This window comes from Pholcus phalangioides, unplaced genomic scaffold, assembly GCF_987345545.1.
Source record: "Pholcus phalangioides strain wild (caught in Gottingen) unplaced genomic scaffold, Ppha-v1.0 ptg000007l_1, whole genome shotgun sequence".
Taxonomy (NCBI): Eukaryota; Metazoa; Arthropoda; class Arachnida; order Araneae; family Pholcidae; genus Pholcus; species Pholcus phalangioides.
This window is the reverse complement of record NW_028301600.1, coordinates 38720300-38742773: the sequence shown is the minus strand read 5'-3', so window position 1 is coordinate 38742773 and position 22474 is coordinate 38720300. Positions and strand designations below refer to the sequence as shown.

Here is a 22474-nt window from a genome sequence, read left to right as displayed (position 1 = left end):
TAGACTGCCACCTCTTACAGCGTGCCGTCCAGTTGCACCGCACCCCCTTGCACCCTCACTTAAGACGCCCCCGTCTATCAAAGATATGAAGCGATGTTCTGCCATTGCGCATGATACCCGAACGCACCATTACTCCTTGGCCATAGCGATCAATTTCCTAGACATTCTGCTGATGGTAACGATTCCCTGCTCTCTCCACAGTATCTGGTGTCCAGAATCTCTGTAGATGCTAAAGCGTGATTCGTCAGCGAACATGACTCTGGACCACTGTTTCTGTTCCAAACGAATATGCTCATTACACCAGCGTAATATTTTTCGACGATGATATGCTCGTAGTGGAATGCATTTTACAGATTTCCTTGCATATAAGCCAACATTATTTAGTCGCCAAGAAATGGTTCTGGTAAATTCACGAGTTCCATTACCGTTATCACGGTTTGCGGTTATCAGGCCAGGGGAGTGGAATTTCTGTTTCTTTTTTTTCACTAGGCTGACCTATTTATCCTCTCGAGGTGTGAGGGTCCTCCCACAGCTTCCAGCACCCGGCAGACGTATTGTTCAAAAACAGAACCCTCCTTGAGCCATACAAGAATCCAAACTCACCTTGAAGTAAAAACTGGCCAACAATTTAGTGGACAGCATGCTCAACCTATGCCGAATGCGCATCAGTGTCCGAGGAGCTTTATACTGACGAACTCGTATCTGTCCTTATTTTCAGCAGAACGAACACTTTTCGTGACTGTTTACAATTTCTGTGAGCATCTTTTTTTCTTTTGCTTATCTTTTTTGTCATATAGCGATATCTGTTTCATTTGGTACTTATATAATAAAGATACTTCAGGATGTCTGTTAAACATGGGCCAAGTTTCATTTCTTTGAAGGATGTTTATCATTAGGTATAACGAAAATAACACTGTTCCTTATCAATTGTCAAACAGTGTACATCAATGTTTCCGAACCTTTTTAACCAGTGACTCCCTTTTGAACAATAATTTTTCTAGTAGCTCCCTGTTTTACCCAGGGACTAGCCCTCATTTAGGTGTCTTAGCCCTCATTTAGGAGTGAGACCTTTTTTCTCTCTATTATATTGGTTTTTTTTTTTCCAGTAAATTTATAGTGAGCAAAAATTTTGTTAATAAGATTGATCTCCAGACCGACTGGGCTAGAGTTCAGTGAGCATACCTCTTTTCCTAGTTCTATTCAGAGCCGTCTCAACATCAAGGACCCCAAAGGGATTCTGGGAGTCTTAAAATTAGCTAGACGTAACAGCTTACATACTTGCTACTTATTCTCGAAAATCATTAGTACCAATTCTCATCAGGTAAGCACCCTATTGGACAAGAGATTGCCACCCCCCCCCCCTCCCGCAGCTAATGCCAAGATGGGCCCATGCGTTATGTTGGCCCCCGTTTTATGGGCGATTCTTCTTGAATCTAAAATTAGTCACTTTTCCGACCATATTTCACTTAAAAATCTTTATTTCTTCACATCTATTTTTTTTCTCAGCTGTCTGTGGCCCCTTAAACCACCTGCCATGACTCTGCTTCCACTTTATTTTCTCCCGTGGACCCCTTAAAATATCCCATTGAGAACCACTATTCAATGAATACAATCATAAGGTCGATAATTTGATGGCAAGTGGGATAAATTTCAGAAATAATGTCGAAAAGAGTTCCAAAAAACAAAATCTTTATTATTCAATAAAAAGTATTTTATAATTTGATGAGCTGAGACAAAAATAAAATCGAATGAAAATGTGAAAAAAAGGGAACAAATACGTATGTATATTTTTATGCAATTTTTTTTTATGAGCATGCATTTCGAGAAGTGCGAGATGAGATCACAAACGATGACACAAAAAGTATTCATGTGATCGTGAAATCAGACTTAATTCTATTTTGTCACTGAGATGTTCCAAATGCGGAAAGAAATACGTTAGCCACCGTTATGAGGAAAACCCCAATGATGGTCATATTGTTCATCATTTCGGCCTTTGACTGTTGGGTAGTCAAGTTTATGTTGTACCGGGTATTCAATATGAGAAGAATGCCGACGATGAGCTGAAACAGAAAAGAAAAACATACATTTAGTGAACACTTCATTTTTGGATAAATTATTAGTTAAGATTATTAGATTATTAGATAAATTATTAGTTTAGATTATTAGATAAATTATTCATTTTGTTCAGAAATACTGAACAAAAAAGTTATTAATTTTTCAAAATTTTAATATACGAATTATTTTGTAAGCATGGCTCGACAATCGTGAAAACGGGACATCGGGATAGCTAAAACAAGATTATTACGGGATATAACTCGAATATATGTTGGTGATATCGAAATAATCACCAATCATTGTGAAATTAGGGGATTTCAATTACCCGGGTATTGATTGGGAGAACCTTTCATCTGGAAATCAGTATGAAAGAGACTTTCTTAAGTTGGTGCTCGAAAATTTTTTGTATCAGCATGTATCAGAAGCCACTAGGGGTACTGCTATTTTGGATTTAGTTCTTACTAGTTCTGAGGATCTAGTTGAACATGTTTCGGTGGGGGAAGAGTTTTCTTCCAGTGATCATCGTATCGTCAGATTTCACTGTAACTTTTCCTCGGGTAAGGTTGATAACAAAAGACTGGTTCCTTGTTTTCGGAGAACTAACTTTGATGTTTTGAGAAGAAGGTTAGCGGAAGTTTTCAAAGACCGGTTGGAATCAGTAGGGGTGGTAAGTCAATGGGAAGAATTTAGTACGAAGCTGTCCTCTGTTTTGCACGACGTCATACCCTTTGTTCGAAAAAAGCGTGTTTGTACATCACACCCTCTATGGTTCACGGATAGCGTGCGGAACCTTTATCTTGAAAAGAAAAGAGCATTCAGAGAGTATAAAAGTGGACGTGGTGACCTATCATTGTTTACTGATAAAAGAAGACTGTTGAAGAAAGCGATAAGGGATAGTAAAAAGGAAGTTGAATCTAGGTTGGCAGATAACATTGGCTCTGACCCAAAATCATTTTTTCGATACGTCAATAATGGATGTAAGGGGACAGTTGGCCCCCTCTCGATAGGAGGCTCTAAGGTAGAGAGCAATGTAGGCATGTGTAGTGCTTTCAATGACTTTTTCGCGTCGGTTTTTAATGGAGATAATGATATTCGATATACGGGTGTTGCATGGGGTAATAAAACCCTCAACGATATTCAAGTAGAAGACGTGGAGGTCCTAAATCTTCTAAGAAATGTATGTGCAAGCAAAGCACCAGGACCAGATGATATTTATCCCAGGGTTCTCAGGGAAGGTGCTAATGAATTGTTGGGGCCAGTCGCACAGATATTCAGGAGTAGTGTTGCTGAGGGTATCGTCCCGAGAGATTGGAAACTGGCTAACGTTGTTCCGATATTTAAGAAGGGTAGTAGAGAGGTGGTGTCTAATTATCGTCCTGTGAGTTTGACGAGCTCCCTCTCGAAAATTTTGGAAATTATCATCAAAAGGCAGTTTGTGAAGTGGATAGACGAGAATAATGTATTGTCGGATAATCAGCATGGGTTCAGGAAGGGGAAGTCATGTGTAACTAACCTCCTTTGCTTCTATGATTACGTGACTAAGGCTTTGGGTAAGAGCGAAAATGTCGACGTTGTTTACCTTGATTTCCAGAAGGCATTCGATCGGGTCCAACATGGCAAACTCTTGAAGCGTTTACACGAGATTGGAATAGGGGGCAACTTGCTGAATTGGATAGAATCGTGGTTAAGAGATAGGTCCCAACGAGTTATGGTGAACGGGGAATTCTCTGGTTGGACAGACGTCACAAGTGGAGTTCCTCAGGGAAGTGTCCTTGGCCCCATACTTTTTTCACTTTTTATCGACAAACTCGATCAGGGTATCGATGGAATTACTAGCAAATTCGCAGATGATGTGAAGCTAATGGGGGTAATCGGTAATGAAAGCGATAGGGAGTTGCTCCAGACCAACTTAAACAAGATTGCAGCATGGGCAAATGAATGGGGCATGACGTTTAGCGTAGATAAGTGCATGGTCGCTCATTTTGGTTCGAACAACCCATGGTTATCTTACGAGTTGAATGGTGTCACTATCCCGGATGCAACAAGAGTCACCGATTTGGGAATTCTCATTGACGAGCGACTTAAGTTTTCTGAACATTGTTCAGCGGTTGTCAAAAAAGCGAATAGAATGCTTGGTCTTATTTTCAAAAAGGTCTCTTCGCGTTCTCCTAAAGTCATTCTTCCGCTTTTTCGAGGCTTAGTTCGTCCTGGACTGGAGTATGCTGTAAGGTTTTGGAGACCATACCTACAGAGGGACATAGACTTGATTGAAGGGGTGCAGAGAAGAGCTACGCGTGTCCTTATTGGCACACAGGCCTTGAGTTATGAAGAGAGACTTCATTTTTTGAATATGTTTACATTGGATGAACGCAGGAGTCGAGGAGATATGATCGAAGTGTTCAAAATTTTCAATGGGATGGATAGGATGGACCATGAACTTTTAGTACACCGCCAATCAACTGCTTTTACAAGGGGACACCAGTATCGATTGGTGAGGGACAATGCAAGGTTATGGTGTCGCAGGGAATTTTTCTCTAATAGGGTTGTTAATAAATGGAATAGCTTACCCCCGGAGGTAGTAAATTGTAACACAATTGACACGTTTAAAAAGAAATACGATAAACATGTTGGGGTAAATCGAGAAGCTATCCATTCTTAGAATAAGACAACCATAAGTATTCTTTATGGGCGTTGTATAATATTTTATCATGTGTATATATTGTTTATAATTTGTGTTAATTGCGTTTTTAATGGGGTTGCTGTATTTTTGAAACATATGACATCCATATTTTTATGGGCATCTTTTTATCAGCCACCTCGTTGGGCATTTTGCCTGTTGTGGCGTTGTATTTGTATTTATTTGTATTTGTATAAAACCGCCAAAAATTGCTAAAGATAAGAAACAAAAATTTCCATTTAGCGGAAAATAAAGGGCTCAGCGCTATTTAAATTCAAACCTACTACAATAAATCTGCAGATAATAAATCCTACTACAATAAATCCGTCTATAGTGACGTTAATAAAGATTATATTGCAGTTTTTGTAAATTTGAGTCAAATGATGTATATTCGGCTTCTGTACAACTTTTGTTTTATACTTTTTCGCGTCAAGATCCATTACATGCTAGCTTCAATTGTTAGTTGATTTTGAACCTATTTATAGATGAATTTTCAACAACAAATTCGAAAGATGTGTAGTTTAGGTACCAGTGATAAATCTTCAAAGCCGGTATCTTCGTTTACAAAATAAATGAAAAGAGACGAATGGTGTTGATTGTTCTTTCGTAACCATTAATATCCTTCCTGTATCTATTTTATGTTATTTAAACCAGCTTTCGCTTTTCAATTCAGTAGGAAATTACTAAATTTAAAGAATAAATCTTTTTTGTCCTCCAACCTCCAACCTCACCTTATGATAACCAACAAAAGAGACACTAGAATGCATTCCTTTCAATTATAGTATTAAAGTAGCCATGTCAGGAAAGAAGTTAGGACAACTCAAAAAGCTTCTCCCCGACGCGATGCATATTAGCATGAAATCAAAAGTCGGAGAATCGATGGCTCTATTTTTCTATATAAAACATCCAGTCTCCTCAAACCATAAGTATTGTCGGAAGATGAACTTTATTTCAAACCAAGTAACAGCCCGGTCTATCGCCATGGGCAATTTATTACCGAATGAGTTGTGCCAGAAGTGTGCATGTGTACCTAACAGTCTAAGTGCGTATCTAATGTTTTACATGAATTGCTAGTGCTGCCATCGACTTTTCAAACTACGAGTGAAGCGTAATGATTGAATATTTGTACCGTTTTAGGGCTGTTGCTCACTGTGAAGAAACTTTTTAACAGGGAGATCGGCTTGCATTCGCGCCTCGAAATTGGAAACCACAGAAAACCAACTTCATTCGACCACCACTGCTCCGTCGGTCGGAGGGGTTCGAACCAGGGTGCTCGCAATGCGAGTCCGTCACTATGACCACACGACGGCGACTGATTTCATAATTTTAAAGTTTAGAATTTTTTTCTTTTACCAGATCTTGGCATTTAAATGTACAAAGAGAGAAAAAGCCATGGTATAGTCCTCCGACCACGAGATGAATTTTCGCTGCATCATGTCACGTCACGTCGGATGATTTTATTCAATTTTTTTTTGGTAAAACGATTGCACATCGAGAAAAGTTCATCAATGACTGAGCTTTCACGATTGGCATGTCCTTCTAGGATAAAATAGAATCGTTTGACGTGACATGACGTACCGTAGCCAAATCTCATCTCGTGGTAGGAGGACTATACTCTAGTTCAGTGAAAACGTACTCTGAAAAGATCATCATTTAATCATTTTTGTCGCACCACGGCCATTTTCTGCACACGAGGGCTAATTAGACCGGGACCAACAATTTATTGCCGATTCCGAACGGCAGGCTTGTTTTTTTTATACTCATTGAGAGGTTGGTGCGCTAACCCCTCGATGGGGGAACTCCCTGCGGTAGCAATTTTTTGCCGTGGTCAAGTCGCCATTTTTGGTTGTACCCCTGTGTCACAGGAAAGTTTTCTGACAAGGACGAACCGGGTATCGAACTCGCGACACATCCAAACATCCTTTGGTACTTTAGGCGAGTATCTTATCGGCCGGGCTGCCGCGCCCTGCTCTGAAAAGATTGACAATTATCGGTAACCCACGAGAACTTTCAAACCTATCATTTTTCTTTCTTAACACTACGTTTACCAAGGGGTCATTTTGACCCCTCTGAGAAAACTTTTCGAGTAAGATTGTAAAAAATGCTTTACGTTAAAATATTAAAAATAAAAATAATAAAAACTAATTATCATAACTGATGCGATTTTATTGAGGTTCGTTTTTTCTACTTCAACTTCATAATAGATAGGTCAATTTATATTTTTTCTAATTAAATACCGAAAGGGGTCATTTTGACTACTTTGGTAGAAATAGGTATATGTCAACTCATGGTAAACCTAGTGTTAATTATATATTGCCGTGTTCCTGGAGAAAATATTCATTGAAGTTGTGAAAGCATTTCTTCCAGAACGCGGGTCCCTTTTTTTCAGTCTTTGTACGAGTACTTTGTACTTTCAGTCTTTTACATACTCAGATGTGCAATTGGACCGGAATGTCGAACATTTTTCGTAAAACACCCTATGTGTTTAATGTGGCATCTGATCAAGCTGTTCAAGCAGGTTTTCGAACCTTAAGGTACGAACATAATGTGCATGCTAGTTTACAATTTTACGAGTCAGTGTCGTTACGGATTGGTTAAAAAACTTGAAATTCAAGTTTTCAACCAATCAGCAACGGTCCCGGCTTGCAGAATCGGAAAGCAGCGTGCACTATGTGCTTACCCTTATTATTTCGAAGTGAAAGTTAATGCCACTCACATGGCTCTCAGGAAGCACATTCTCCTCGATCAGAGGCGGATTTATGACTTTGCCGCGTGCGGGCTATTTACATTTTGCCACCCTTAACCTCTTTACGATCACGGGCGTAATATTACATCCAACCACCAGTGGAATAAATTCAAACAAAAAAAAAGTTTTATCTTTTTTTTATTTTCTCTCTTTTCACCATCGCAAAGCTTTATAGTGTAACCCTTGCTTTTTCTTTCCCTCCCTTCACTTCTGATTTTTTTCCCAACACATATAATGTATCTTTCTATACACAAGAGCGAAAGAGAACTCCCTAAAAAAAGTTCTCTTATCTACCTTATCTATTATAATTTTTTCTTTTCCCCTTCTTCCTTTTTCTAACGTGCGGTTAGGTTAACAGGTATACCAGATTTATCACTGATTCGTCAATAGAGATAATCCAAATTTCTAGCCCGTTTAGCTCTTCTCGGTTAATACGCCTCAGTCCTTGACTAGACCCTATGAATATCTGGGAGAGCGAAAGGAAATCGTTAACCCTGTATCTACCAAATTATGAAAAGTAGAATAAGAAAAAAAAAAGAATAAATATAATGATAACAATTAATAATTATTTTTTAAATTGTTTGGTAGGTCATTTTGGTTCTAATTAAAGACAAAAGAATAAAAATAACTACCGATTTCAAACAAGTAGTTAGTATCGTAAACGTGCGGGCTACTTTGGCCCTGGAACCGTTCTCTTTAGCCCAAAACGATAAAATAATAAAACGCACTCTAATTAATGTATCAAAATTTTCGGAACTAGTTTTTTTTTTGTATTTTTTGCTCCGTAGTGGTACTAGGCAAAACAACTAAATGTATCGAGTAGTTCACGAATGGCTGACTAGTACACTTTTCAAGTTTTTTTTTCAACGAAGCATATTTGAATTGACAATCTCTACTGAAATTATGAATGAAGATAATTTTCATCACTTGTAAATTATATTGTGATAAATTACGTATAAATATTCATCTAAACATATTTTTTATGTTCTCGATTTTTTTTCCCCCGTGAACTACATTGCGAGATTTCCAATAAATTCTTCATTACCTTCTAATTGATAATTTATGAGCAATAACTGGTGATTTTGCCGTCGTATGACCATGTTTTTGGTGAAAATTGTCGATATAAGCTCCAAATTTCCCGTATTTTTCTGAATAAAATATGTTGGGTGTGCAATGAAATATACACGCAAGTCACGATGGAATGAACTCTATTGAAATATATGTATCGTAGCAGATCTTTGCTTCTCTTTCGTTCAGGAATTTCATCAATATTTAGCAAATTCGTAGTAAATTTCAGTTTTGGATACTATTATGTCCCGTATTAAGGATCACAATTTTCCGTATTTTTCTCGTTTAGATATGTTTACCTTTAGAACGAAAAGGTTCTAATTTTTTATTTTAAATCATAAGAACATTACTGTATTTATATCAATTACAACAATGCAGTAACTTTTTGGTCCGTTACAGTTAAATAACCATCTCTGCTCTCGGGCCGCACAATTTGCTAATTATTTCTGAAATTCCTGAACGACAGGGAATTGCGATTTGTAAAAGATCTGCTACAAATCGCAGTAAAAAAAAATTAATCATTTTAACAGATATATTTCAATAGAATTTATTGCATATTGTGTGTGACTTGGATGTTTATTTTATTGTACACCCAATATATTTCATTCAGAATAATACGGGAAATTGTGAGCTTAAATATGGTAGAATACGGAATATCGAAAATTGTCACCAATAACTAATTAGTCATAAGACGGCAAAATCACCAGTTCATGCTCATAAATGATCAATTAAAGGAAAATGAAGAATTTATCAGAAATTGCGATGTAGTTCATGGGGAAAAAACTTAGAACATGACAAATATGTTTAGATGAATATTTATATTTATACGTAATTATATATCATAATATAATTTACAAGTGATGAAAATTATCTTCATTCGTAATTTCGGTAAAGATTGTCGCTTTAAATAGGCTTCGTTGAAAAAAAAAAGCAAAACAAAAAACAGGAAAGTATAAAAAGTGAGAACGACCAAAAACACAGAAATACCATTAAAAATGCGGGACATTCCTGTGTAATATGGTCACTCTACTCATGCTGTAGTTTGGTCCTCAATCACTCACCATTCTTTTCAGTATGAAAACCACGGGTGTTTTATCTTGATTGACAGTAATCCATGGAATGGGAGGGGAAAGAAGAGATCGGATGAAACGGGACTATTTTAATCTAAGGATGAATCGGGAAAGGACGAAAAGATACCTAGCCCGAGCCGTATTTTTGCAACCCTTGGTAATTTATTAGTGAGTAAATTTGAAAGCATAATTATGCAATGAATAATTATGTTCATTTTTTTAATGTCTATCCTATTTCAAGCTTTTGTTTTCAATTTCTTTTAGGTCAATTTGAAGGATACTATGATTGTTAATTAAATTTGTTTTTAAAAAACATCTAAATATTGCTATTTTTATGTTTAACACAAGTTGAAATGCAAGTTTTTTTTTGAAAAATTGAAGTTTTATATCACGAGCAGATTCAAAAAATACCTAGCTTTTTTTCATTTCATGCTTCAAAAGAGGAAAAGGTGAAGTAGACCAAAGTTACCCACATACACATTGGTCCAAAATGTTTTTATTTTTTTAATTAGCTTAAGTTAAATAAAAAATCTGTTTTTTTATTTACATACAGGGTGATTCAGAAAAGATGGGAGAACTTTAAGAGGTGATAGTACAAACCAACACAAAAAATTTTCATCAAAGAATGAAAAATCTAACATGCAACGCAAACACACTAGCGCGTTTCGAAACGGTTGCTCCGCAAACGTTAAAACCGCATTCCTATTGAAATTTATCGGGAGAACAAGAACACCATGCATGAAAATGTAACCTGGGGAAGAAGAAAAAACCATATGCAAATCTGCGTCACAGTGAATAAAATGCGCAGGCGCCAGCTGTGTGAAGTTATTCCAGCGTGCAACCGTTCCAACAATTGTAACGTACGGGATAATGGCGCACTTCAGTAATACTGAAAAAGGAAAAAAGGAGACGTGCATTTCATTTACAGAGCTGCAAACGGAAGTACCACAGAGGCAACACGAATGTACAGTTCCCCCAAGCGGTTGCCCAATACGAAAACATTTGCGCGCTTGCATCGGCAGCTGTGCGAAACGGGATCCTTTCTTGCTTCCCGGTCTGATGCAGGTTGTATAAGGACTGCCAGAACTGTTGCATATGGTTTCTTCTTCTTCCCCAGGTTACATTTGCATGCAAGGTGTTCTTTTTTTCCCGATAAATTTCAACAGGAATGCCGTTTTAACGTTTGCGGAGTGGCCGTTTCGAAACGTGCTAGCGCGTTTGCGTTTCATGTTAGACCATGCATTCTTTGATGACAATGGTTTGTATTGGTGTGTACTATCACCTCTTAAAGTTTTTCCCCATCTTTTCTGAATCACCGTGTATACATAATAAAAGATAGCCCACAGATATAAAGGTTGCCAGAAAGTAGTAATAATAACATGTTTTTTTTGGAAAGTTCATTTGAAATTTTTAATAAATAGTAGTAGTAGTAGCCCGTGTTTACGGTACATAAAAAAATTATAGTATCTAATAGGTACTTTAAAGTATCGTCGGTAGTTAAAGGGTTAATGTTCTTGCATGCCTACGTCTCTGTGGACAAGTGCTCTTTGAGAACATTCAATACCCACTATTTTTGCAAGTTTAAAAATAACTTTTTACACGCAGGACCGTCTTAACAGATAAGCTTACCTCGGCACCGAGGGCTTCTCGGATAATGAAGAGCCTTATATTATTTCGCATAGCAGCAATAATCATCCATTTTATGAAACTTGTACGGGCCTCAGTGCATTTCTTAGCCCGGAGATTCATCGAAGCTGCCGAGGTTGCTTTGCTTTCGTGGCTCGCATTCAGCCCACGGGCAAGAGGTTTTGCACCCCCCTGCTATGTATGGAGGTGTTGGTAAATCTCGGGAAGAATTTTTTTTCCTCCTCAAAACCTACCCGTATATACCCTCTCCCCAACAGGGACGTTTAAAGAGCATCATGGGCAAACTGATTTTTCTGAGGTCCCCCCCCCCCCGAGTTATAAAATTATGCCTTTCAATCTACACGCTTACACTAGAAAATTTTAACCAGACCTAATTTTCATGAGACCCCCCCCCCCCGGGTGAGCCCATGCGTTAAGAGACACCCCCGCCCCCCCCATATAGAAGCAAATTGTTGAAAAAAAGTACTCGGCTCATATACGAGTATTTACGGTATGTACTTGGAAAGTTAATATTTTTCAGGTTCAAACTAAAAGCTTAATTTCAATCGCATGATAGGTTGCACCCGAAAGAACTATGAGAGACCATAGCATTTTTAAATGTTGAATTAATTAGAAGCTCTTGCGTAGGTCTACATACATGTTCAACCTTTTTCCAAGGTGTGCTATTCAATCTTGCCTACAGAACTTTGGCTGCAGTGAGTCTGGGCAGAACTTCACTAATTATAATTTTGACTGACGAGACAAAGATTTTCGGCTTCATCTCAAAAGGAAGGCCGGGAAAATTCTGTACTAAGAGTCTTAACTATTAATTACTGTGAATTATAGAAATCTATTGATTTGTGTACGACTCTCAAGGTACTACTACTTGGAAGCAATCTTATTTACCCAACTTTGAGAAATCGGGACCTTTAGGGCAGTCACAAGCACATTTTAGATGAAGTCAGTGTTTATTTTAGCCGCTATTCGATAGACAGGTCATTGAGGGGATCAACGTCACGTCACGTTATGCAATAGTGATGGGGTGTTTCTTATGCTTGTTTAAATTGGAACTAAGTATTACGTAAACGACTTCGATTACATGCATTAAAACTTCAATTCAATTATCGTCATTCTGTCATTACTGACGTCATCACAACTTCCCAAAACCATTGTTTTATCAAACTGAAAGTATGTTTACTGCAAATACCGTATCTTACCTGCAGGGTGACTGAAATTCCAAGACATATGACGTTTACAATATAAAATCGGCTTTCTAGTCCTTCTTTCATGACATACTTTAGCTGCGAAGCATTGGCAGTGAGTAGAGCTATATCCATCATTCCCTGAGCTACGCTCTTTTTGGTTGCGTAAAGGTTAACGTCCATTCCTGAACGATGTGATCTGAAATATGGAGTATCCTGCAAAGAAAAGAAAAAAAATATTACAAATATTTGTATTGTTCTACTCTGCGGCGAATGAACGGAAACATGACCTTGGAGATACTAAAGACTCTTTAAAATGGAGCTAACCGTAATTGTGTGTGTTTTTAAGCTAGAGGCGAATTGTTTATATATAAGGAATCGAGTTAAAAAAAAGTATATTGAATCCAGATAGAGGTTATCAAATTCTTCTTATATCGGAGAAATTCATGATACTACCGTGTACCAGGGATGGCCAAATCTCAAAGAATTCACATGCCCAGTCCGACATGTAATTTGAAATAATGGATGCGTGAATCAAAGTTTTGCATGTCCGAAGAATATTCAAAATATCATTAGATTTACCTTTAATTTATTTCTATGCCCTGGTCTGGCTTGTAGTCGAAAAAAATACATGCCCAATCAAAATTTTTACATGTCGGGAAGTAAATTTGTACAGCTCTGCTGTATACGTATTAAAGAAAGCCTTGACAGTACGTGTTCTCTCTTGAATACGCCGTATTTGCATCAATCAAAAGTTTCAGTCAATAATCATCATAATTTTATCAAATCATCAATGATATATTAGCCTCCATTGGAAATTTAGGAATCGGAATTGGAAAGCTCGGGTGGCCAACTTCTCTCTGTTCCAAGAGCCAACATAATGGTCAGAAGCAGTGTCGTGGGCCGCACCAGGGACAACACTCCGGTATATAAGCCGCACACAGTAGTATGATTGCTTGCTATGGCATCACGGGCCACAAACATTTTGACGGAATTTATTAACTACACTCTTCATTTAATTAAATACGACTTATTAACTGAATTCTTCATTTTTTGGTAAAGAGTATGTCTTCCCATAGCAGTGAAATCAGCGCAGACGGAAACTGCTTAAATAGCTGCAGCGTGGACTACAATTTCTTACGAGAACAAACTCAAATTGCTCCCATGCCCAGCTTTCAGGGCTGATGGCGGGATTACAGACGGGCTAGTAAACAGCCTAGGAGACTGTATTTAATGCACTTCAATAAGTACAGATGGTGAGTAAGTAAGACCGGGATGCTTCGGCTCTTCACTGAAGAATTTTTCCAGAGCTTTTGTCAAAGTCGGGAGGAACTGGAAAAACTGGGATCTGAAAATTTTTTGGGGTTATCACATCCAATTTTTTCCAAGTTTCTTGGCAACTCATTAGATTCAGCGAAGTCAGTAGATCCTTTACGTGTAGTCTTATAAAAATTTCCACGGATGCCTAGATTTTGGACTTTGCTTTCTTGATGTTGCGAAACTTTTTCCAAGCACTTGGTGATAGAAATGTGGTGTTGGTGTATCTTTTCTCTGATTTTGTGAACGTGAACTTAATTTTTTCCTGAGATTTTCTAGTTAGGGTTTCTTAGCCCTCGAGTTGATGTCAGTTGCTTGCAGCTCGGCCAAATGTTTTTTTTGTGTGCCTTTCGTATTTTTTTTCAGATTTACTTACTTAAAAGGAAAATTTTTGAGGGAAATTTTGCTCGTGGTTTTATGTTTGTGTTGAAAAAAAATACAAATTGTTTTTGTCAAATCAGAAATAAATTTTTTTTCTCTACATGAATCGCGATTTCATCAATCGAAACTGATATAAAAGAATATAATTGTTTTTTCATCTTGTTGCGGGCCACACAAGATCTCCTCTCGGGCCAGCTGTTGGCCACCCCGGTGTATACTTAGGATGCAGGCTGTTGCGTATTGTATCTACTATTTTAATTGACTACCCTGTCTGAATGCACGTGTGTATGCACGGTATACATTCATCCATTGAGATGCCAATTGAGCGAATTACTGTCGTATAAAATGGAATATTTGACCAATGCAGATGCGAGTTGCTTGAAAATGTTTCCCTTTTACAATTTCAAACTGATTACAATTATCTGATTTTCCGTTTAAAAAATTTACTTTTTTTGCCATTCTGTTTCCCACATTTAATATGACTCTTAAATACGTCCATTGGAATTACCTAAAGAAGAGCGTCTTGGCGCATAGTTTAGAGAAGATTTACGAATTTAAGACTGTTATCAGCAATGAAATAAGAGATATTCCATTGAATATGTTAAATGGAATCCCTTTTCTGCATCGTCTAGGACAGTACATATGAGCAAAGATATATTTTCCGTATTATACATTACATTAATGGCGTAAATTGCATTAATGTGTGTATTTTTATTCTGCAGCCATATAAAGTTACAAGCACTCACCATCTTTTTGCTTTGATTTGAAGTTGGTATACACAACACGCCCCACCGAGTAGAATAAAATGCTAAAATTTATTTATACAATCTACCTGGAAATATGCCATCCAATCACCACCAAAATGACTACTTATTTTATCCTTTACTTTTATCCTTGACTTACCTTATTTTGAGATATTTTCACAAATTGCTACTTATATTTTTTTCTGTGATTTGATCCACTTATTAATCACTTCAAACTTGATGGAAAAACTACTTTTGATCGTCTTCCTAGAAGTTAAGACATAGAACTTTTATTGAATACAGTCGAGATGTTTTATTTTACGAACTAATTTTCTGGTCCCAATGTACTACTCTTTTAAACGTCTTTCCCATTTACGAACTTTCAGTTTTACGAACTAATTTTTCACGTCCGTACGAGTTCGTAAAAACGACATTCGACTGTAATAATTTTTGTTTGAAATTACTCAAAGTTAATAAACAAGGTTATCCTTACCTCTATGATATATGTTTCCCGATAACACAAGTTCAAAATCATCAACGATTTCAAAAATCAGCAACAGAATATTTGTTGCTCTTTACTATATCTCTATAATGTTCATAATCGTGGCTCAGAATATTGTACTTAATACATATATTATAATACATTATATAAACGGATGCAGAAATATGTTCAATAACATCTTCACAACTTTTCTATGTGAGCACATGGAAGAACATGATGCTGATTTATTATCGTGTGACGTTGATAAAAAAATTATGCATAATCAAATCCAAGGTGCTTTCCCATGGAATATTGAGCACGACTTTACTCGTATTCGTTGTGGGCGGTTTGGAGAGAGAAAAACACTATCAGATATACGGCAAGTGTCACTGCTTAAAACCAGTTCGAGCAAAGGTCGCAATTAGAAGTCATGATCTCGAAACTACTTCACTCATTATCTAACACACATGTAACACACAAACCGAAACCACAAAAAAACCCGATGGGGTTAGTCAGATAACTATGGCCTATTTTCTGTGTTTGTAAAATAACTTTATACTACAAAAATGAAACTTAACAATCGTTCATTTTGCAGCAGCCCAATGTCTTTATCATCTCTTATATAACCTAGAGAAATTAAACTATCTTACTAGAACAATAGCTGTATAATTTTTATTTAAAACTTATCACATTATGGAAACAAAGTTTGATATAATTTTAATTAAACTTTCTTAGAATTGCAGTTAATGCTACAGGTCGTTAATATATTAATAAAAATTTCTTACTCCGTTCTCCAGGGTGCGCACAAACAAGAAAGACTTCAAAGACTTCAATATCACCACGTCACACTGCACGTGCCACACAACTTGGTACAAATAATCCAAAAGTACAACTCGGAAAACGATCGAAAAAAATTGACTCGAAGAAGTCGGTCGAGAGATTCCCAATACCAAGAAGCACGTAAACCGAAACAATTGATTTTTTTTCGGTCAAATCACCACCAGCAGACGATTTCTAAACAACTTTTCAGGGTCATAAACAGATAGAACTAAACAGACGAGACACATATTTCGTTGGCTAAACAAAAAAATCACAACACTTCGTTCAAGGTTAAAGTACTAAAATAAAAAATAGTTTTCCTCCAAGAAAAATGCTTTCTACACAGGTACCGATCCTTTTCGATTTCGATCAACCGTTAGCGTTATCAATATTAGTAAACTATGTTGAAACGCGTGGCGTCGCGTAAAAACAATCGCCTGAGAATTATGTACAATGATAGTAAAAAAAGAAAAACAAAACAAATACATCCAGGAAGAAGTATAAGTTTTCCTCGAAAAGGAAACAATGAAAATTAACATTTTTCCTCTTCCAAATTATCTGAGAAGTGCTGCAATTGCAGGAACATCGAGGCCCTTTAGAGAAACTAGGACTCGCTGTTAAAATTACAACTTTTCCTATTCATACAAATTGGGTATCAACGAATTGAAAAACGTATTATAAAGGCGAACCCCGATTTTACGAATCAGACTTGACAGACAGTTTTATTCGATAAATTGATGAAATAATTAAATCGAGAGGATTTCAGTACGATATTGCGAGGATATAGTATGCGTCATACAGGGCATTTAAAAATTTTAGTTTGAAATAGAATGAAGTTATTAACTTTTGCACGTTTCGGGGAACTATACATTAGTCCAATTTAAATTTATCTCAATTAAATCAGCGATAAATTGATCAACTCATGCTGTTGCTTAACCTTTTCGTGGGCCGTGGGGGGGGGATCTATACTTCCCACCTTTCCCTTACCCAATACTTTTCTGGAGAGGGCATTTTCACTACAATAGTTTTGCCTTGCCATTGACTGAGATGACTGGTTGGCACTTCAAGATTGCAAATTTTTAGGTGAAGAGAGAACACTTCGCACCTCCTTGAAAATTCAGGGAAGACCAAATCAATGAAATGAAAATTATTTCCTTAAATTGGTATTCTTAAAACTATAACAAATCACAAAAAATGTAGACATTCGGGAAAAAAAATATGGTCCACGCAAGGGTTGATTTCAGTCATTTCTGAGCGATTGTGATGATTATATAAAATTTAGAAATATATTTGAAAATTCAATGAGAAACCCTGAACAGAAGCTTCCATAATACAAGATTTAGCTCAACTTGGCTGCATGACGGGAAGGATTAAAATAGAAACTTGTTCTGATAATGTGGGTGTGTGCTGTTCTCACATTTATGGGCGTATTTTCTCGTAAGACAAGGAATGATTGTTCACGAGAAGAAAAGCGTTGCATACGTTCATGAAACTCTAAAATTTATTGTAACAACAAAGTTTCTCTGTTTCGTTTTCTTGAAAGAAAACTGCTTTTTAAAAACTCATATCCTCTTAGCTTCAGAGCTGGGCCGTCTTAAGAGTTTCATGGGCCCACGGGCCAAATTATTTTACTGAAGCCCTACCTGTCAAACCAACAAATTTACATTCTTACTCTGGAAAATTTCCACCAAACCTCGTTTTTGTGAGGCCCATGCGTTAAGACGGCAGTGCTTCAGAGGTACACATATGGAGCCCCAGAATATCATTTTGCCTAAGGACCCATGGTGTGTTAAGGCGGCCCTGCCGAGAGTCTCATTTCCATGAAGAAATAAAAAAATTAGTCCCGCTTTTTTTTTAATTGCAATCCATTCTCGATGGGATCAGATTGCCATTAAAATAAAGATTTATGAGAGAAGTTCACAAAAATGCTCAGATAAATCCCGATATTTATGAAAAATTCTCTATTACCAGTTGGAAAATTTTAATATAACTGAGAAAAATGTTGACCATTGACACGGCACACTTTTAAAATAACCAAGTCGATAATTGAAAATATTTTCAAGAAACACTATCCGCAAACCACTTGCTTCTTTTATAATTATCTTGTCTATGTTTCTTTATATGTTTCTAAATTTTTTAGAACGCAAGCCGTTCAAAAATGTAATTTGCAAACAAGTTTATTTTTATCTGGGCTTTTATAATCCTTTAGATTAGTGCTTCTCAACCGGTAACCATATGCCCCCCTCCCCCCCGTGGTACTATAATAATATTTTGAGGAAGCCACGGTTAAAAGCCAAATGACAGGTGGGTGAGGGGCCCACCGAGAGCTGTGAAAAAAGTTTGAAGCGTGAACTGAAGTTTTTAAAGTGAAATACGTAGTGGTAAAAGTTGTGGCTATTTCAGAATCCAGCAGAACTGCTCATAGAAGCAAGGCCATCTTAACGCATGAGCTTTTCTGGAAATGTCTGGGGGCAGGGCTGTCTTAACGCCTGGGCCCAATACGACCAGGGGCCCTCCATGATAATGAGATTTGATACTGCAATATGAGTGTTTAAAGTTTGTGAATTGTAAGGCTGGTATTGCCATCTCAAAAGGTGGAGCCCCAGAATATCATTTTGCCTGAGGCCCATGGTGTGTTAAGGCGGCCCTGCCGAGAGTCTCATTTCCATAGAGGAGCTACATAATGAGATCTTATACTATGATTTTTGATATTAACTATGTAAATATGCAACCCATTCGCTGTTACTTAAAGCTAAAGAGTCTCCAGAAAATTGTGGGGCCCCCAAAACATTACTTTGCCTAAAGCCATAATGTTGAGACAGCCCAGCCGTAAGAACACCCACACGAGAACCCGTAAGAACACCCACACAACACTGAACTCTAAGAGTCCAGTGTGATTACTCTTATAAAATTTTGTTCACTTTACTTGAAAAAAATGAACTTATTAAGTAGAAATTATTTCTTTCCTGGATGAAGGTGGGGGAAACCTAGAATAAGAGGGGAGGGCACAAGAAGAAAATATGGTCTAAAGATGACCATGGGCAAAAAAAGGGTTAGGAAACACTGTTTTAGATGTTTTAGAATATTGGCAAGTTGTTAGCAAACTTTTCTAAGAAAACCTTTCGTTAGTGATACTTTTATGCTTACATTATTGAATTGGTATAGTAAGTTTTAGAAATGTTATTCCTGAGCTTACAAACAATTAAGGAACTGCAAGAAAACTCTGAAACAAAAAAAAATCTAATGAAACTCTAAAGAAATCGAAATCTCTGCAGAATGTTTGTGAACAAAATTTTTTATCTCCGCTTATATATATAATCCTTTAGGTCAGTGCGTTTCCCCAAAATATTTTAATGTCGCGGACTCCTGCAACGTCAGAAGGTTAATTTTGACCCACCCTCCCATAAAATTTAAAATTTATTTTTTATATATAATTTACATATCATAAAAAATTAAATAAATTACAATTTCACAGCACAACAAGTATCATTCATGGAATGGTAATAAATGAAAATGATTCCATGGGCCCCTTACACAGTACACCGTGGACCACAAGTTGAGAAACACTACTTTAGTTGTATTGGAACTCTTGGCAAGTTGTTTGCAAACTGCTAAGAACCATTTCGAAAACGGATCCTGTTTATTTCAGTGAAGAAAACACAGGATGCTTCACTGTTTCCACTATTGAATTGGTAACGGTGGTTGAGAAACATATTATATCTGAGTTGACAAACAATTAAGAAACTGCAGGAAAATTCTAAAGCAAAATCTTTGCTAGATCTAATAAAAATGCGCAGAAATTAAAAAAAAAAATGAAATAAACTGAATAAAAAGCGCATTCCATTTCGTATCCTCATTGATGGCTGACTTTGCATATGAAATAATGCAGCCTTCTTCAAAGATGAAAATAAATAATGTTTGTATTATATTGATAAATCACTACTAATTTACATGTAATTATTGATATTTACGAATGCTATATGTTTGTATTAGCTTTCCACATTATTACATAATAAAAGTGATAATATTCTTAAATCATATCCGAAATGTAAAATGTAGCTTATTTCACAATGAATGTTTCTAATAAATAGCTACCGATTGTGGTTGACTACCGTTCTCTGTTGCATCAAAAATATTAGTAGCTTTTGCGGAACCAATTATCAAGTCTCCATATTTCATTCAACATTACATGTGCATAAAATTTTTATGTGCTGAATGTTTTTAAAAACACTTCGAGAAGGAACGTGTTAGACCCCGTCAACTATAATGTAGGTTGCCACTGATTTTCAACGAAATTTGTTATCAGGACCAAATTGTGATGATAGAGATGAGGAGCGGAAATCGTCTATATCAGCGGTTCTCAACCTTTTTTAACTCGCGGAGCCCTTTCAAGTAAAAACATTCTATGGCGTAGCCCCGTAGGCCAATTTTTTAATTATTCATCAAAGTTATTGACTTATTTTTACTATTAAAAAATATTTATAACCTTTTTTTTTAAATTTTACTGTTTCTTTTTAGTTTCCTCGAGCGGCCGCGGAGCACCGGTTGAGAACCACTGGTCTATATGATATAAATTACATAAATTGAATAAAGAAGAAAAACGTGTCTAAGTGAGAGACATGTGTTTCCGTTTTTCTTACCTCACGTTCAAGTAATCGACTATCCGGTTGATCACGGTCATTAGCTCCAACGGTTCTGAGCTCCAAAACCGTAGCTTTCTCTTCGTTCTCACCGTCTAGCTTGCCGTCGGTTGTGCTGGTCATCGTGGAAATGAATGAGTGGGTGATGCCCAGCCTAGTCTGACTGTCATTCACTGTTTTAGTTCCATCCACATAGCCGCGGCGCTCATGCGGTGTGACCCGAGACCGACTTCTTCCTCTTTGCGACGTTGCTTTGCTGTTTGTTAGTCTCAAAAGACGCTGAATAAGGCGGAGTTTCTTTTTCTCTCTCGCTTGTTTTACACCGAGATGGGTTTCCAAGGTCGAGTGGGCATCTAAATAGTGATAGCCTGTCGCCATTTGGTGAGCCACAAAGTAAACTGAAAGAAAGCTACAAAAAGAAATGACCGGTTTCGTTTTTTAAGGACTTTTTTTTGCTTTCCCACGTAAGCTTTTTCTAATAACGGAGCGCTCGTAAAAAAGCAATAAACTTTCGGTATTATAATTATGAAATTTGATAAAGATGAATTTAATTATGGAAATTCGATGGGAATTTTCATTATAATGAAAATGTTAAAATTTCACGTGGTATGAAACATGGCGTGTGTGTACTAGGGTGGCTTTTATTCTTCAACTTTTTAAAAGTTCAACTCCAACCCCCTATCTGGTTTCAATCAACAAAAAAAAAAAAACCTGCAAAATTTTAGCTCAATCAGACAACTACTGGATACCTTCAAACGCCTTGAAGTTGGAACATAGTAAGTAATGTTAATTCCACATATACACAATGATCAATTCCGGAAAAAAGCGGTTACAATAGAACCTCTCGATAACGGACACCCATGGGACCAAAACTTTTGTCCGCTAACGGGGAGGTACGATATACAGTGGAATCACGTTTATATGACTTACATTTATACGACCTTTGGCTATGGTCGTAATTTATTCCTATACATTTTAATGTTAAAATGTATATGTTACTGTAAAAGTGATACACCGGTGGTTATGCATAATGATCAATCGTCTCGATAAAGAAAGTTTCATCAAATTTCACTACAAATTATCACTTTTACAGACGATTATGCATGATTCCCAAATAAAGTTGGAAGATCTGATAATTATGGAAAAATTTATAACATTTCTTCTCTTCAAAAAATTTATAAATTTCATACGAAACTCTTTCGATATTACTGATATACATTCTTCCATTTTTTTCTCTCATTTAACAAATCATTGCACGATAATTTGTAAGCTCCGTTTCAGTATACCCACTTCAACTATCAGATCAAAACAAACTAATCGCCTGTTTAAAAAACTTGATTATTGAGAACTTCATATTTTTCTTCAAAATTACATTTTTTTCATTCATTAATACTGAACCTTCTAATAATTTTGAAGAATTTTTACTTAAACTTGAGACAATAGTACACAATCACGCTAGATATATTAACTGTAAAACTAATAGATCACAGCTGAATCCTTGGATCACTCATGAATTACAACAACTGACAAAAGTTAAGCAAAAATTGTACTATAATACACGAAAATTTCCTTTCGTTATCCATATATAATATCAAATATAGCCTATAAAAATGTTGTAAAACTGGTCAAATCCAAAATAGAATCTGCTA

General features: G+C 36.6%; 1 protein-coding gene across 1 annotated transcript in view; it reads right to left on the bottom strand.

Moving 5' to 3' along the window:
- Positions 1–1766: 1766 nt before the first annotated feature.
- The window catches only part of LOC149085250 (uncharacterized), a 39881-nt gene continuing 19173 nt past the window's right edge, over positions 1767–22474 (bottom strand). Inside the window, exons 4-6 of the mRNA XM_089233897.1 lie at positions 20826–21234; positions 12460–12660; positions 1767–2060 (exon numbers count right to left, since the gene is read on the bottom strand). Coding sequence (XP_089090023.1) covers positions 1902–2060; positions 12460–12660; positions 20826–21234 — 769 coding nt within the window. The 3' untranslated portion in view covers positions 1767–1901. The remainder of the gene's footprint in view (positions 2061–12459; positions 12661–20825; positions 21235–22474) is intronic.